This window comes from Macrobrachium nipponense, chromosome 43, assembly GCF_015104395.2.
Source record: "Macrobrachium nipponense isolate FS-2020 chromosome 43, ASM1510439v2, whole genome shotgun sequence".
Classification (NCBI taxonomy): Eukaryota; Metazoa; Arthropoda; class Malacostraca; order Decapoda; family Palaemonidae; genus Macrobrachium; species Macrobrachium nipponense.
The window spans coordinates 26,384,048-26,401,924 of record NC_061104.1 but is presented as its reverse complement, the minus strand read 5'-3'; the positions used below and the strand labels follow the sequence as shown (position 1 = coordinate 26,401,924).

At 35.8% G+C, this 17,877-nt stretch overlaps 1 protein-coding gene across 9 annotated transcripts in view; it reads left to right on the top strand.

The window, feature by feature from the left end:
* LOC135213599 (cytoplasmic polyadenylation element-binding protein 2-like) overlaps positions 1-17,877 on the top strand; it is a 133,892-nt gene that overhangs the window by 76,491 nt on the left and 39,524 nt on the right. For 2 of the 9 annotated variants that reach the window (XM_064247611.1, XM_064247610.1), the window contains exons 1-3: positions 2,282-2,371; positions 5,211-5,319; positions 9,892-9,942. In XM_064247611.1, the coding sequence (XP_064103681.1) occupies positions 2,297-2,371; positions 5,211-5,319; positions 9,892-9,942 (235 nt within the window). In that variant the 5' untranslated portion in view covers positions 2,282-2,296. Of the gene's footprint in view, positions 1-2,141; positions 2,372-2,437; positions 2,553-5,210; positions 5,320-9,891; positions 9,943-17,461; positions 17,486-17,877 lie in introns of those variants that run through there. The other 7 variants (XM_064247614.1, XM_064247609.1, XM_064247616.1 and 4 more) reach the window with 7 other exon arrangements.

Here is a 17,877-nt window from a genome sequence, read left to right as displayed (position 1 = left end):
ATATATGGTCTCCAAAGAAAATTATCAACTACATTAATATACTAGGGAAAGAAAACTACCGAGGAATAGTTAGTTAGGTTAACTGACAGTTGAGAGTATATTTTGAGATTGCGTTTTCTTTGTCTAATTTCCTTCATAAGGAATTTAAGAAAAATAGGGTTAAGGAAGAGCTATGATAATTTTGTGGGTACGTAAATGATGTTTGTGACAAGGTTATATTACTCACACTTTCCCGTTTCTCATTTATATAACATTTTAGAATTATTCCGTAATGCGAACTCATTTCCATAGCCAATATGGAACATGGTGAAATATTTTCTTGCAATATCGAGAGAGGTGTATTAAAGTTGTGTTGAATAGTTCTATGCTGTGATTGATGAAAATCATATTCGCTGTGAGATTACAATATGACTGTTGTTAAGAAATTCACAGTTTCGTGAAAACAAATTGTTAAAAAAATATCCCCTATTATATATTTTTAATATATAATTGTGGATAATTTTGAACAATATGACTGTTCTTGAAAAGTATGTAAAGTTCTTGAAAAGTATGTAATGTTCTTGAAAAGTATGTAAGGCACTGTGTTGATCAGCCAGCCGGTTGCTATTATGTAGAGCTAGTTAGTCGATTCACGTGCTTCTGTTTCCCCAGGTTATTTTTAGCCTCTCAACGCATAATAGCGCGCATGCGCAACCCCATATGTATATCAACGCATGGGTCTTCACGCGTAAACAACCGGAAATTTAAACAAACATTAGATATATACTGATATTTGGAGGCGGACAGGAAATCTTTTATCACCAAGAATACGATTCCGTGGAGAGAGAGAGAGAGAGAGAGAGAGAGAGAGAGAGAGAGAGAGAGAGAGAGAGAGAGAGAGTGTCTGTGGTGATGCCCAACGTGTTAGTATAAACTCATACCCGTAGTGAATGTTTGCTTGAACCGGTAGAGAAAGGTTTGTCTAGCGTAGACGAGATTGGAAAGGGTCTAGGTTCTAGGCTCAATGTGTGAAGGTGGGGGTTTGGGGAGTGCCCAGAGACATGGCTAATTCAGCGCAAGAGAAAGCTCCCAAAGACTTGGCTAATGCAATAAGAGATGATCACTGTATTCCATCCAGTAAGAGTTATAAAACGTGGCTAGTTTCGGAGTTACAGAGAAAAGACCCAAGGCCATGGCAAGTTCAGTAAAAGAGAGAGAGAGATGCCTAAAGACAACGTCTAATTTCGATAGAGTCAAAGGAAGTGATTTTTGTGTGAAAGTGATTTTGTGAGAGAGAGCATGTCCAAAAAACGTGGCTGTCAGAAAGAGGGACCGAAAGTTCAAGAGGCAACGGAAGAGACGTTGTGTTGCTCTACAGCTAGAGAAGTGCACAAGTGGTAGATGTAGCCTCTCTTTCTCTCTTGATGGGGAGGGAGGAGTTACCAAGTATTATGCAATGTCTCTAGCACTGTGTAACACTACACGTGGGATGTTTCCACACAGATGTGCAACAATCAATATCTCGTGACAGAAACCTCTTCCTCCTCCTTCCTTCCCTTTCTCGCCATTCTTTGGCGAAATAGGCTGAAGTTCTAGCGAGGAAAGAGAATCGCAGACACGCCCTCACATTTAACCGAGAACAGTTCATTCCATCATATTTGTTACGTAGTTGTCGATCATGTCGTGGTTCGTAATCTTTTGCCGCGTTCTTCCTTTTGTAGGTCACGACGTTATCTGCATAGATTCATCATGCCTGGCGTTACTCGAGCAGACTGATTTATATTTATGTTAACGTATGGAACATAGACTCATGGGGGTGTCTGAGAGAGAGAGAATTACAATTTGGTGAATGCAGTATTGCTAGTGCAATATGTAGCATGATAGGGCGATGGTTTGAGAAATGAGGCTTAAGATGAGTGGGAGGAGTATGTGAAAGGATGAGAAGGGGAGGGGAGTGGCATCGAGGAGGGCATGGGATATGGTGGAGGGGGAGAGCTCTGTGATAGAAGAAGGGAAGGCGGGGTATGTGCGGCGTCAGATTGCCGTGCCGGTGAGGTGGGTCGGTGGGAAGGGGGTTGTTTGATTGTTGGTGAGCGGGGGTGGGGGGGTGGGGGTGGTGGTGGTTGAGGGAGTAAGGCCGGAGAGAGGGAGGTAGAGTGAGGAGAGACGTCACAGATAGAGAGAGAAAGTGGAATTGTATATCAGTTTTTGGTGTGTGGAGGACTCGTGTATGCGTGTGTCGGGGGTACAGCGTAGAGGCTTCCCTAAGGGCCGTCAGTCAGTCAGTGTGTTCAGAGCAAGGTGTATCTACTCAGAAATGGTGTGTGGTTTACGTTTTTGTTGTCGGTGCTCAAGTGTTCAACCGTTAGCGCTTAAAGATGGAGGTTTGAGTGTAAGGGAGAGCGTGAACTGCCATTTCAGTAGAGGGTTATTCCAAACGCTGTAGCCTAGATGCGAGAGGCACGAGATAATACAACCCGTCGCTTTGGATGTTGCAGGGTAGTCCTATAATGGAAGTGGTAACTGGTATTCTCCACGCAAGTGTGTTTCGTCGCCATATGTTAATTGGCCAGGTGACGTTCCAATGTTATGGGTGTTTTAAAAGACTTTTCTTGTTTTGAATGTTTTGGTTTAAATTACATTTGCCATTTCTTTAATTTATATAGTGTTTTTTTATTAGAATTTCTTTCCGATAATTATGCATACAGTTTAAAGAATTCAACCGGAGGTCTTGCGATGGTTAGTTACCTATTAGAATTCAATCTGAGGTCTTGCGATAGCCTCGTAGTACATGATTGAACATCTTTATAGCAAATGAGCCGAGGTGTATTTCTGTGACGTGCTATCTAAGACTGCAATTAAAAGTCGGCTTGGAAGTTGACCTAGAAGCCTTTATCCAAGTAAATGTTAATGCCTCGTTGAGTCAGCTTTAACTTCCTCATACGTTCCCGAGAAAGTCCGGCAGTGGAAGAAATACCAGTTATCTTTTTTTTTTTCTAAATACTCAAGTTTTTGTCTAAATAATTTACGTTTGCATACTTGCCTTTACAAGGACGCACCGTATGTGCACAGCTGTGGAATGAGATGTTGGCTGGCAGGTGTTCTACACGTAACGGGTAAAGGTATCAAAAATTCCTATTGGCACCTCGCGCCTTCGGTATCATTCATTTGTTTTTACTAATCATTCATAATTTTCACTGAAGCTGAAGTTTTTTCTGGCGCATTTTTACACTGTTACACTTTCATTGTCTTTGTTTACGTTGACTGTAGTTGAGGTAACGAAAATGTGAAACAGGATTTCAGCCCGAATCTCCGCCTTAAAAATGAGGGTTGCCGATGCAAGTATATGTCAAACTGGCAACCGTTACTGCCTCCAGAAAACTTCAAGGCTGAACTGGAGTTCATCGAGAGCGAACTTTGCTCCTAATTATTATTATTATTATTATTATTATTATTATTATTATTATTATTATTATTATTGTAGCTGTAGTAATTTAACATACAAGCTTAATTATTGGGGTGTAAAATATAGGGGTTTACAATTCATTACCGCACCTTCAAACACCTCGTAGACTGATGATGCATTTGAAAGAGAAAATTTGAGGAGACCCTGGTCAGAGGTCAAGGTCATAATAACTAACAGCAGGAGTAGATGCCATTGACCCCTTTCGCTCTCTCTTTATGTGTAGGATGCTTTATATCTAGGGTGATATACAGTGACAGTTGATTTGTACTTCAGCGTTGTTACGTCTATCTTTGATAGGTATGTCTACTCCTAATTTAATTATATAATTTCCTGCATCATTCGTAATATCCGATGCGATTTAATTTTATTATATATTACTATTATTTTGCTGATGAGCCTGGCCCTGTTTGAAGGATCTAGTACCTAAGTGTGAAAATTAGGTCCATGTTAAGTTATCTTGCCTTTGTTATTACTCTTATTGTTTGACCTGAGGACATATTCAGATCGAACAAACCAAACATTTGCATAACGAAGTTCAAAGGAAAGACACTTTTTAAAAACGCACTGAAATAGAAATATTTGAAATTAAAAATGTGCAGCATTGATATTTTTGTGGCAGTGATTTACAACTGTTGCATTTTAGTTATTGAATAAAAATACATAATTCTTTATTTGAATAATTGACAGTAAGAAGGTTTAAAAGGTATGACAGGAGGAAAACCTCGCAGTTGCTCTAGGCATCAATTTTTAGGATAGGGTGGAAAGTAAGATGGAAGAAAGAGAATATGAAAGGGGTTGCAGCTAGGGGGCGGAGGCAGTTGCAAAGTTGCAAAGAATCTTGAGTAATACCTGCAGTGCACCACATGCATGTCACCTTTTTTTTTTTTTTTTTTTTTTTTTTTTTTGTTTTTTCCCTTTTTTTTTTTTTTTTTTTTTTTTTTTTTTTTTTTTTTTTTCCTCCAAAACTGGACCTTTTCTTCTATCAGTGTTATTGCGTTAATGCATATATAAGGTATATTCAAGATGAAATACTTGAAAATATGGACTTCAGCAATTCAAACCCCCCCACCCATCCCCACCCCCCCTCGGTACAGGCCTGACATGAAGTGCACCGAATACACTACCCTCCTAAAGGGCATAATTCTTTATGGGCAATAAGTATTTATAGTCTATTTTATTTAAATGCTAACTTAATGTTTTTGCCAGCTGTTACTCTACAGTGATGGTATTTTTCCCTGTTCTAGAAACCTTTAGGCCAATATATTTTCAACAGGTGCTTCATATTACTTTAACTTATTGCTTATTTGATCTTATTTTCAATTACCATTTTCTTTTGTCATTTAAGATCAAGGTTTTAGACTGCTGCATTTTTATACTGTTAACTTGTAAGTTCTTACTTTTTTTTTCTGTAAGCGTTTTTCCTTTCCTTGTAATCACAAACTACTATTATATGTGTATATATATATTTATATATATATACTATATATATATATATATATATATATAGATATATCATATATATATACTATATATATTATATACGTATATATAATTATATATATGTACTATTTGTGTGTGAGTGAGGTATTGAAAAAAGATATCTATCCAACTTGGTTATGACATAAAAGTTGTAGCTCTCAAGAAAACTAAAATGTAATAGATAGACCAAATGATGGTCGACATGACGGCTTCTCAAAAAAATCATGAAGCTGCCCTATGTCTTTCTGTCAACTCAGTCTCCATGTAGGTCTTAATTCAATTGCAGGACGGTCGCAATGGGCTAGGGAACGGCACAGGTCCCTTGGACAACATGAGGGGGTTCGAACACTGTCTCAACGACATCATCAGAGCTGATCCGCAAGACCACATAAAGGGTAAGTTTTCGTGCTTCCTTCCTCACGCCCACAGTCTAACATTCCCAACGCCATCTTTTTCATTTATTCTTTTTGTATTTATTTTTTCTCTTCTCTTTTATAAGTTTTGTGTCTTAGGACGGTAGGGGCAGCTCGTGTGGGTGTATGTGTGTATTTGTGTGTGCTTGGATGATTGGAAGCTTTTTTTTTTTTTTTTTTTTTTTTGTATCCGAAGCATATTTTGTGATCAGTTTTCAAGCAGTTGCTTCATCACACCAAGCGCTGGACGATGCTGATGGTGGTGATGTGATGTTGGTGTTGATGATGGTGGTGGTGTTGGTGAGATGGTGAATGCAGTGGGATGGAAAACAAGGTGAGTCTGGTAATGTTCAGCACATCCTTGTTACAATGTTCTAGATTCTCTTCTCTTATTGAAGGGATGTGCTGAAAAGGTAAACAGTACCATTATTACTTGTCAGTTTCTTGGAACAATTTTATTTTATGCATTATTGAATGGGAATGATGGAAATTTTTGAATTCTCGTATTATATGGTGGTAGTAGTCGTCGTAGTTTTAGAGATAGTAGCTGTAATAGTAGAACTCATAGTAGTATTAGTACATGGCTCATATTTCTATCTATTGGTACGTTGGCCTCTATTGCACCAAGATTGGCTTTTCCTAGGTACAGTAGTTTTTTTTTAAATGTAAATCTCTCTCTCTCTCTCTCTCTCTCTCTCTCTCTCTCTCTCTCTCTCTCTCTCTCTCTCTCTCTCTCTCTCTCTCTCTCTCTCAATTTTGGTCCATCCTTTCATCTCTTTACCGCACTGAACAATAGCAGTTGCTTTTGGGAGGAAATTTCGCTTTAACACAGGGCACCAGAGACAATAAGAGTAATTATATTGTGTCTAAGCTTTACTATAGCTCCCTGTTATCTCTGGAGGAGTGGTGAAAGAGAGAGAGAGGATTTTTCTAATAGGGATCATGACGTTTTGTTTTTCACCGGTCAGATTTCTTGTATTATATTTTCCAAAGATGTGTAGTCTCCAGTATGGAAATTACGATGTTACTGTTGTTACTATGTCTGGGAAAACCATGCGTTTTTTTGTAGGAGGTTGTCTTTTGTTTTTTTATATATATTTCATTAGGGAGAGTAGTTCCACTTGGTTTATTTGATGCTTTCCCGTGTAGTAGGGTTTATTTGATGCTTTCCCGTGTAGTAGGTTTACTGTTTCTTGTATGAGCACAAAAATGAATATTGTATAAGATTTATTGTCTTATGGAAAGTAATGTTCCTGAAAGATTATATATTGTGTTCCATTGAATGATGTATTGTTGTTTCCAGAAGTATTTCATGTGGAATAATATGTCGCGCTCTCTGCATTGGAAATAATGTTAGTTACTCATCGTTGATGTGTTGTTTTCGTGGAAGATGTATCGATTCATTTATGGACATGTTATCTTTCTTTGTTTATATATTGTAGAAAATTTATTCTTTCTCATGTGTGAATTAAGAACAATTTGTTTTTGAAGTGTTTACCACTTGAGATGTGTTGTATCTCTCACTGTGTAATTTATAGTGGAATTTGTTTCCTATTTCGGAATGTCATTTTGTGTGTATTGCAATATAATGCTTCTTTCTAGTTTTCCTCATGAGAGATGTATATGCCAAATTCCAATGTTCTAGATTTCTTGAAGTTAGGACAGTATTGGCAAATTATTTATTATGCTGTTTTTAAAGTTGAATTGTTTCATGTTGAAGTTCTGTTGTTTTCTAGTGAATATATATGTTTTAAATCGTTCTGTCGTAATTTTTGGAAAACGTAGGTTTCCTTTATTTCTGTTGTTCTTTTTGGGAGATGTAAGTTACCTCTCATAAATTTAAATTGCAGCTTCCTTCGGGATTACTTTTTATGTGGTCGTCAGGTACACCTCTGGTTTTAGATATATTTGGAAAAATTCTCTCTCTCTCTCTCTCTCTCTCTCTCTCTCTCTCTCTCTCTCTCACTCTCACTGCTGACATGTAATACTTAATTTTGTTGAGGTTTTATGGTTAGTTTTTTAATTCTTTTAATTTCACTGGTTGTTTCCATACATACAAGCTCTTGTTTCCTTTTTCCTTAATAGAGTTTTATCCTTTCAGTTCTCAGTAAGTCTGTTGAGCTGGCCATTTTCACCCTGGCTGCAACCTACCACAGTTAGCAAACCACCTGCACCTACTTTTGAGCTCAAGTCAACAAAGCCCAAGTCTGTTTTTCAGGAAAGACGGTCAAGTCATTTCCACTCCTTATAAATGAACCCTGGTTTCTCACCTTCTGAGCCAGTGAGCCACAAAAATAGTTTTGTGCTGGATAGCATTCTTCCCTACCAAGTAAGGCGACCTATTTTTGACCTCTAAACAAGTGGGTTGGACAACTGTGGTAGCAGCGTGGGTTAGAAAGAACTTAAAGCAATCACCTGTGTCCCACAAGACTTTTGCTGAGAATCAAAAGGCTAACACCTGCAGAGGCTAAAAGAATTTTGCCTATATATATATGTATATTACATAGTGCATACATACTATATGTAAAAGCAGTGTAAATTTTCCCAATTTTAAAACTCAAGGATTATAACACTAATAATTTCCTTCAGCCTTATTTCATTTTTCCTTCTTTCTTTGCTTCATGGTCATGGTTACCAGTATTCATTGAGATTTTTCTTAGTGTATTTAAGGACTGGTTTGCAGCCTTTGAAGGTATATCACATGAACACTTTTCTAGTGCAAAATCGGAGAAAGACAAGTTTATGACGATGCCACCATGCTTGAGCACGCCCAAACGTCAAATTTAACACCAGTGTTGGCTGCTTGGTGCAGAATTTGGCAACATAACATTTTGATATGTTGTTCGTAGTTTTCAGTGTATTCAGAGCTTATTTTGTTTTTTTGAACTCTGACTCTATACAGCAATTGTTAATGTAGGTGTGCAATATCCTAGCATTAAATCCTCCATCCATGCTAGACAGATTGGTTCATGATTCCTAGCTATTATTTTTATTATTACTGTTGACAGTGATAGTCATTTCACTGTAATCCCTTTATGTTATTGACTTTTGGACTTTTTCCTGCAATGAGAAATTCATTGCACTGAAGAAACCCTTAAAGATCACTAATTTTCAGAAGTGGCATTGAGGTTAAGGCGGTGAATACTATATTATGTGGATATTCCTGGAATCTTTACTACAGAAAAGACCCAGTTGCCCAGCTGATTGTGAGTGAGGGAGGGATATCGATGGGAATTCAAGAAAGGAGGGGAAAAAAGAAGTTAGGTGGGAGGACCATTTGCTCTGCATGACCACATTAGGCGTTGGATGAAGTGTCATTTGATTCATAACAAAAAAATTTGTTGGGATGGGGTTTCATATTAGAAAATTATTCAAAATATCTTTTCCAACCGTCTTGTAAGATTACTATGCGCGCACGCATTCATAGATAGATTGATGTGTGTTTTGGTAAATGTAATCAATCTTTTACTGACTAGTGTGAATTATTTTTAGAAGCATAAGACCAAAATGCCTCAAGTTGTTTTAGATCAGCAAATGGTGTCATAATCGTTCACTGTTCTATGTAGCTTTGCGCTCACTTTTTCCCTTAACTTATTTTGAAATTAGCATCCCACATCCTCTAACCTGCTGGGCAGCTAGGTGTATCCCTTTTGTACTTTAGGTCAACAGATGTGCGATATGCTGGAATCATTATTGGTGTGTCTGTGTGTGTGTGTGTATTATATGCACAGACATACATTTACATACATATTATATTTAGATAGTTTACTATTTAGATTTCTGCATTTTCAACTCGTCGTGTGTGTCTGGGTTGCGTTTTCTTGTCATTGGCTTCCTTTTATCCTTCTTTGATGTCTCTTTATATTTATTTCTACCCCAGCCTCCTCTAGGCAGATCTCTTTCTCTATATAGGCAATAATATGGACTTTTTTTTTTTTTTTTTTTTTTAACAGTGCCATTCATTGATTCAGTGGAATTTCAAAGAAGTAAAATAGGTTCAGTCTTTTCAGATTTGATTTTTTTTTTGCACGTGCTTTCTCATCCTCACTAGATTGAGAAATTATATTGTAAAATCATTTTTCACATAAAAGTAATGTAGCTGAATGAAGTATGGTCATGTATTTAAGAACAAAATTCAAGCAGAGGTGGATTAGCAGTCTTTCAGTTATTGTAAAGACTTGAACCTCAGAGGTCTTGATAATGAGTTTACTAGTTATAATTTTATATGAGAGTCAAACAGTGATAGATCTATGTGATCTATAATACAAAGTATGATTCTAGTGATGCTGGGAAAGTGCTGTATTGCTGAAAAAAGATTCGAAATTAATTTTGCACCAAAAGTCATGCATCAGTACTGTTTGTTTTCTAGATCTTCTATGTATTAAGAACTGTATTAGTCTATTATTTTCATTCTAACCTATTTCAGATGTTTGTTTAATTGATAACAAGGCACCTGAGCCACCAGTTTATATTCTCTTTGATATTAGGTTTTATCTCCCTCTGTCTCTCTGTCTCTCTCCTTTTTTATTTTCATTATTATCTCTGCCCCGCCAGGTTTCATGAACTGCGGTAACAACACACTACAGGCTCTGGCACAGTTGCACGGTAAGTGATGATGGTTTCATTAATATTATGATGATGATTTGATGATGGTGATGATATGATGATGGTGATGATGATGTGTGCACGTGTTTAATAGATGCTGCCACCTTGTTGCTCCTTCACCTGTCCTGCCGGCACCTTCTTAACCTTTGGAGCTCCTCACCCCACTCACCCACCTCCCCCTTTCAGATCCTTACCTCATCCACCCTTGTGGATTGTGTACTACCCGTTATCTTTTCACCAGTATCCTTCTCCCTGCCCTACCAATTATCCCAAAACTGCTGCCATTGCTTGGCTATTCCTTTTCCAAAACATAAAGTGTATTTGTATTATTAAGCCCTGTTTTCTCTTCGATCAATGCTTTATACTTACATGTTGCCAGAGATAATGCTTTGTCTGCTGCTTTCCTTTTTAACCCAAAAAATTCATTTTTCCAAACATGTAAAAGCCTCTGTATTACTGTACACATCCTATTGTCTCCTCTTCTCCCTCCTCTCCATTGCCAACACCCTCCCTCTCCTCTTTTCTCATGCCACGGCATATGTATTGTGAAGTATCTTGATCTCTAGGGCTTTATACAACCCATTCGTATTTGGGCTTAACTGAGTAATGCTTTTTCTGGGATGGCCTGTTTATGTCTTATCCTCTAAGAACTTCAATAGGGTCCTTTTTTAGCTGGTGCAGGGGATGCCTCATTCAGCCAGTCTTGCCCCTCCTGAGACAGCTACTACTGTCAGTAACTTGTACTACATAACAGACAGTTCCCTCTTCCTTATACTAATGTAGACTTCCTCTGTTTATTGTTGCTATCAGCAAGATTCCCTCTTCTTACTACGAGTACTTGCACCTCCTCCTACTGAGACCTTTTCGACTTAAATTTCTGTCTACTACTATCTCCCCTGTCTTACCATTCTTCTCCCATTGTGTGAATGAAGGAACCCACCACCTTCTCAATGATAGTCTTTGTTGTTGTGTCTCCACTGATGACAGAGTAAATCAGAAAACCCTCTTAAAGCCACCAGAGTACTGTCACAAAAAATTACTGTTTACATTATATCCTCTTTACATGTGATTGTTGTGATGCATCTGTTGTTTCTTCAGGAAAAGGAAAAATTGGATAGGACAGATGTTGCCTTCTTTCTTGAAAGCCACTGGGAGCTTTTTAAAATCTCTTTTTCAGGCTTTGTATGGTTTGTGTGTGCAAGTGTTTTATAATTTTATGGAGACCATTTGTGTGCCAGATGCAAACAGCAGTGCATTATGGCTAAAACTGAATTGGTTGTTATTACACCTGTAGCAAGTGTACAGTATACATTGCATATTTTATGCTATGCACCTGGGTATTTTATTTTTGTATTTATTTTGTTTTTACTTGAGGAGAAAAAGTTTTGAGCTTTGGGAGTTCCTTACTCTTTTAAGGTAACAGAAATCTTTGATATTTTCATGATTAATTTTCATCTATAACAAAGTTTCAGGTATCCTTAGAATTTGTTCGTACAGAAATATTTTGAATGAACAGCTGTGTTATGGGGGTTTGTAACATTTTTATTGTTTGTGAGTGTAGGAATTGAGCCAAAATCAACTTCTGAATAGGAAATTGGTCATCTGAAAGTGAGTCACAAACACTGAGCAGAAAGCAGAAACTAAAGTTAACTTTTATCAGAAAACAAATTATGTTGACTTGGACCTGAGAGTGAAAATCGTGTAGCCTTAGTAACAGCAGTGTTCTAAAAGTGAGGTTCAACTTTGATAAGATTAGCAACAGCAACTTGAATTTGGAAGTGTGTCTCCTATCTGACATTGATGTGGAAGTGTGATGTGTGTTGTTCCATCCAAAAGTGTCATGTTAACAATAAGCCAGAGATGATTGTCAGTCAGTTTTTATTGGTTTGAAAGGAAATCAGGATAGGTATGGTCTGAGAATGGGTAAGTGATCTGAAAGTGAGTAATGCACATTTTAAATGTTAAGATTTGAAATGGGTTCATTTTAACTTTGATATGGAAATATGAGTCATGTTAACTTTGATCTGAGAGGTCTTATTATTATTTATCATACTAGTATATGTCTTTGATGTGTATGTTTGATTTATATTAGTGTGTATATTAGGCAGTGAAAGATATACCATTGTAAATTAAAGTACTTGCAAACTGACTGAGAATGCATTCAAGTTTCATAACCCATAATCCCTCTCTGCTTCTTTCTCTGAGATTTATTTAGTCGTTCCTTATTACAAGCAAATCTGGTGTGTCAGTTATGTTTAGGGCTATGCCATATTTTGCTACTTCCTTATTATGCCATATTTTGCTACTTCCTTATCATCCCTCCTCCTCCTCTTCTGAATCTTGCCCTTGTTACGCATGAGGCAAAGAAGTGCATTGTCTGACCTGTGTGCCTTTGGGGTTTTATTTGAAAGGTTAAAGTAACAGGCATTTTTATTTCAGAAAATGAGTAATGCATAAGCAAGTGACAATTCAAAAGAAGGAAACTAAAAGTTTTAGACTTCATGGCATTTATTGAGAAACTGAGAAATAAGAGGCTTGTGGTAATATCTTGGGATAAAACCGTTATATATCCTTAGATGTTCAGGTACCATCCCTTTTGACGTAAAGCTTGTAAGGCTTCATATTATTCTGTATAAAGCTTTATAGGCATCATCCTGTTTAGTTTAAAATTCTTGAGGTTTCAATCTTTTAAAATAAAAACCTTCAAACTTTCTTTTTGGTGTGATATCAGGTTTCATCTTTTATATCGCAAGATGTAAAGTCTTGCAGACTATCCTTATGTCATTATAAAAACCTTCAGGTTTTATTCATTTTGTCTTCAAGATCCTTATGCTATTTAGAAGACCTTAGGTTCAGGCATTGTTGTATTGTCCTCAAGAGCTTTTTTATTTCACACTTTTTCTCCAGGCATTATCCATGTGTCCTTATGATTTCAGATGTAATTTTGTCATTTATTGGGCTTTGTCTTTTATTTTATAATCTTCAAACTTCTGCATTGTCCCCCCCCAAATATTTAAGTAATTTACAAAAAGAGTAACATTGTGGGCAAGTTTAATGTTTCTTAGAGAAAAGACACCAAAAAACTTTTTAAGGCTTTATTTGTCTGTCTAAATTACCAGAATTTCTCAGGGTAAGGTCTCGCTTTCTCTGTTATCTCGTGATGTAATTAAAAATGTAATTATGAAAATGATATGCCTTTTCTACTTGTGCATTTGATAACTTGATGTATCATAAAAGGAATGAAAGAAGGAGTTTTTGTTGTGTTTGACAAAGAGAGAGCACTCATCATTTTGTTTCCAAATAGGAATGAGTATATACTTCCCAGGTATTTTTTTTTTTAAATGCCAGCTTTCAGTTTGATTACCCTGCTGTTTGAGTAAATAATAGTACTTATTGTATTGCAACCTCTTATAAAGTATAGAAGTTCAAAAAGAACTGAACTGTTAACAAGGATGGCCTGTTTTTCTGCCTCATGCTATAATTCACTGTACTACTTTTACTTCGCCTGTGCTGACATAAGGGCATCTTAATCAACAACTTCCCTCTGCCTCTGATCAAATGCTACTTGGGGATTTCTAAGAAATTAAGAAATGTTGCAGATACCAGCAGTCTTGTAACATTTCTTTCCATCCATCCAACAGATGACACCACAGATACATCCTATATAATGATATCCCAACATTTTGTTCAAACTAATGTGTCCTTTACAACGCGAGTTTTTTTATTCGCAGTTGTAATATAGAGCTATTATTTCTATGTAGATCTCATCAATTCTTTATTCTCTTTAGTGACCATGCTAGATCATCTTGCCAATTTTCATGGGACTTACTGCATGAGGGTAATCTTACCTTATGTTTTGAACAGATAACCATGTTCAATAAGAAGCACTAATCCATCTGGAAAACATGTAACTAGCATTGGTATAGTTAAGTTCCAGTATTCCTGGGCCTTAAAGAACATTGGCCAGGATGATTCCCAGTCATTGTAAGTGATCATTCACTCCATTTCTTGTGTCAGACACTTTTTCAGTTTTACAAAAGTCACAAATCAGCCCATATATGATTATAGACATGAGGATGTCTCCCTTCGAATTTCTTCATGTCAAAAAAAGAAAATATGTGAACACTAGGAATTATTCAGCAACAGTATGGCATAGAAGGAAGTTAGGCTAAGTTAGGGGCAACAGTAGATTCTCCAAAAATAATCATGGGAGTGAAGTGTCAATATAATGTTTTTTAAAGTGTGTCGCGCTTTCACATCAGATTGTACATGGGATGCTATAGTTGATCAAGACTTGTCAATAATAACATCGCTTAGAGGAAAGGAAAGTTACTTCACATTTTTTTCAGAGAGGGGTATTTGTCAATGGGTGAAGTTTTTATGAATTACCATTAGGGGGTTTATTCTGTCCTTTCATTCAAATATAAAAACATAGTGCCCTTTTAGTAAATTTGATGTGATTTTAATAAAATTTGTAAAGGATTCTTTAGAAAGATATGTCTGTTAAACCAGATCCATCTTGTATATGGCATAATACCGTCTTCTGTATCCCATCCAATTTCCCTAATGTGGTTACTAGTAACGTCAACTGCTTTCAGCCAAATGAGAATCAAGATCCAGTGCTTAACAAAAGGATATCTTAACTTCTTAGTAGAAGATGTTTTAGTGCAATTTTTTATTTTGTTTTTTTGTGTTTGAATATACTTAGTGGTTTTTGTACAATTTTAGGACAATTATTTGTCTCATTTGCTATACTAGTTAATTCCTAAGTGTCTTTCCCAAACAAGTTTTTATTTTATTAGTCATTTGAAAATCATTTTTGTAAAACATAGGTGGTACTTTCCATATGTTTTCTTCCTGTTGGCTCAGTTTTATATTTTAGATGGAAGTTTCCATTTGCTAAAATTAATGAAATGCCATAAATATGCTAGTAAACTTTACTTTCTCCACCCCTCAAAAAATCAAATAAAATATAATTCAGTACCAACTTTACAACTTCCAGATCATGGAATGCAGTTGTGACTGCCGTACATTATTTTTTATGAAATGTTCATACAGGGTATGCGTGTGTGTACTCATGAGTACATATTGGTTTTTCTTAGTTGTGACTCTTCATAAGTCAGTCCCATAATATTAAATTATTTGAATGCATATTCACTTAAAAGTTTTATTTCGAAGATAAAAATGTGCTCATTTTGTTTATGGGAATAGTGGCTTTATGAATTTTGAATATTGAGAGAGAGAGAGAGAGAGAGAGAGAGAGAGAGAGAGAGAGAGAGAGAGAGAGAGAGAGAGAGAGAGAGAGAGAGAGAGAGAGAGAGAGCAAACGCGTTTCCCTAGACATTCTTACACGATCATGCATAGTTTCCTCATAGCCAAGTAAAGAAGCAGGGTGTTCAACTCTGGCAGCTAATTTCCCATTTCCCGATTTCCTTCTCCCTCTTGCTCATTTTCTTTGTTTCCATGTCTTTTCTTTTCCAGTTACTTTTCCTTTCCTATCATTTTCCCCATTAGTTTCATTTCATTCATCTTTGTTTTCCTCTCTCTCCTTCATTTCATTTTTTTATTTATAGCTCTTTTATCTTCCTTCTCCACATTCTTTCCACACTTGTTATCCTTCACCTTTTGTTTCCCTTTGTGTTTTTGTTTTCTTAACTCGCATTTTCTGTCCTGCTCTCATAATTTTCCCCTTATCCTTTCCCCTAGTTTCATTTTTAATGAACACTTTTTTTTTCATTTACCTCATTTTTATGTTTCTCCTCTGAGTTTACCTTCATGTACTTTTCTTTGACCCTCACTCTCCCTCACCATCCTCTATTTTTCCTTTCCCACTCACATTTTTTTTTTTCATTTATTACTTTTTTTTTTTTCTTTCAAATACATTTCGCTCGATTCTAAGAATGTGTCTCAGGTCACTGGCACTGCCAACGCTACAGTGCCTTCACACTAGGTTGTATGTTTCATTGCAAAATTCATTATATACTATCAATAGAATTGAAACTTATTATTTGCAAGCTTCTGTATCCTGTGTTGACAGAATTCCAGCCTGCATGGTATTGAAGAGATGGTGAATTTACTGTGATTTTGTTGCAATCCATCTTGTATTTTTATCAGTTCTGTATCAGAGCTGAACTAGAAATAAGCAGATTGGCATTGTAGTTTATATTGTTTTTATTCAAGTAGGTGTCCATAAGAAGTTGATGAGTAACTTCCATATTACTGCAGTGTGATAACTTTTTTTGATAATGCATTTTTTTCACATGTAAAGAAACTTCATATGAGAATACGTAGTCTAAAATGTAGATCTGCCTCATACATTTTAGAATAGCTCTTAAGGTCCCACACAGTAAAAAAAAATTTTTTTTTTTACATTGAACAATAAAAAGAATTTTGTTTTAGCTCCCGAACAATAAAAAGAATTTTGTTTTAGCTCCCCAATTACTATAAATAATATTATTATGGTACTGTATTGTTAAGATGCTAACGCTGCTTCAAGGTATGCAACATTTTTTCCTTAGGTGTATAAGTGCTGCTTCAATCACTTGATTTTTGTCCTTTTCTCATTTTCATTTTAATCTTCATTTTATTTCATCCCAAGTATAGCTTTGATTTTGCACATCATATAGTTATTGCTATTCTTATCAGAATAACAACACATTGTCAGTCATATCATTGGCAGTATTGCCAATATTTTTTAATCATGACAATTTTATTTCATTTTATTTTATTATCATTGTTAACACGATATCTATGTTACGATTGTCTTTTTCTTCAGTCAGTTTCTCCTTTTTCATATGTAGTCTTCATATGGCATTGTAAATTTCATTGATTTTTATATCACCTATATGATCATAATCTTCATATATAGTCGTCATATGGCATTGTAAATTTCATTGATTTTTATATCACCTATATGATCATAATCTTCATATAATGGCAGTGGATTTCTGTCATTTATGTACATTGCCTCCTTCATCAACATTGTGTGACAATTTTAGTTTTTTGTCACTGTCAGCATCATGTGGCATTGTAAATGTCTGTGAATTTTAATTTTTAGTCATATCAACATCATATGGCATTACATTATCTAAGATCTCTGTATCCCATCAGCATCATCATTATACGTATATCATTACTTAGTAAATGTCTGCAATTACTGCATCACCTTTGTCACCATCATCATTATCTCATAGTTAGATGATATGTCTGTTTTTTGAGTATCAGTAGAAATTGACTTCAGAATTTTGCTGCTTTTGTGTATTGAATCATGATTAAACTGTGCCGTCTGTTTTCTTCTTTTTCGTTTGTTATGTTTTTCATTTTTTCATTTTTTTTTTAGACCGTATTCATGCTTTTTCCGTAGATTGTATTGTACAGTATATTGAAAATATTTTTTGAATTAGGAGCGCTATATCGTGTGGTGTCTTTCCAGAATTGTATTTGATATAAGCTACTTTCTGACTCCTAGGTTTTATGTGTGTATTTACCCTGCTGTTATGTGCTGTATTTTTTCATGCAGGCCGTGGATACAATCGTAGGAGAGGTATTTTAAATACAAAAGCATGCTTCGTGGACGTGTTTGATCAAGACCTTTTGAATAATACCTTAACCTTCACCTTTATTTTCTCCTATTTTTCATTATATGCAAATATTTTTTTCCTTTTGTCTATTTTCTTGTTATTTTGTCCTTTGTTTTGTCATCTTAAATGCCTTCTTGTAGCATACTGTGGCACTTTGGCATTCTTTCATTAGTAACTTATAATGGTGTAAAGAGATCAACAACAATAGTATTAACTTTTATATACCATTGTGACACCTTCTTTTAATAGATAACTATGTAAGTACTTAGTGCCTAAGTAAAAAGTTACCTCAGATTTTGAGGAAAGAAAGGGAATTGGAACCTCTTTATTATTATTATTATTGTTATTATTATTA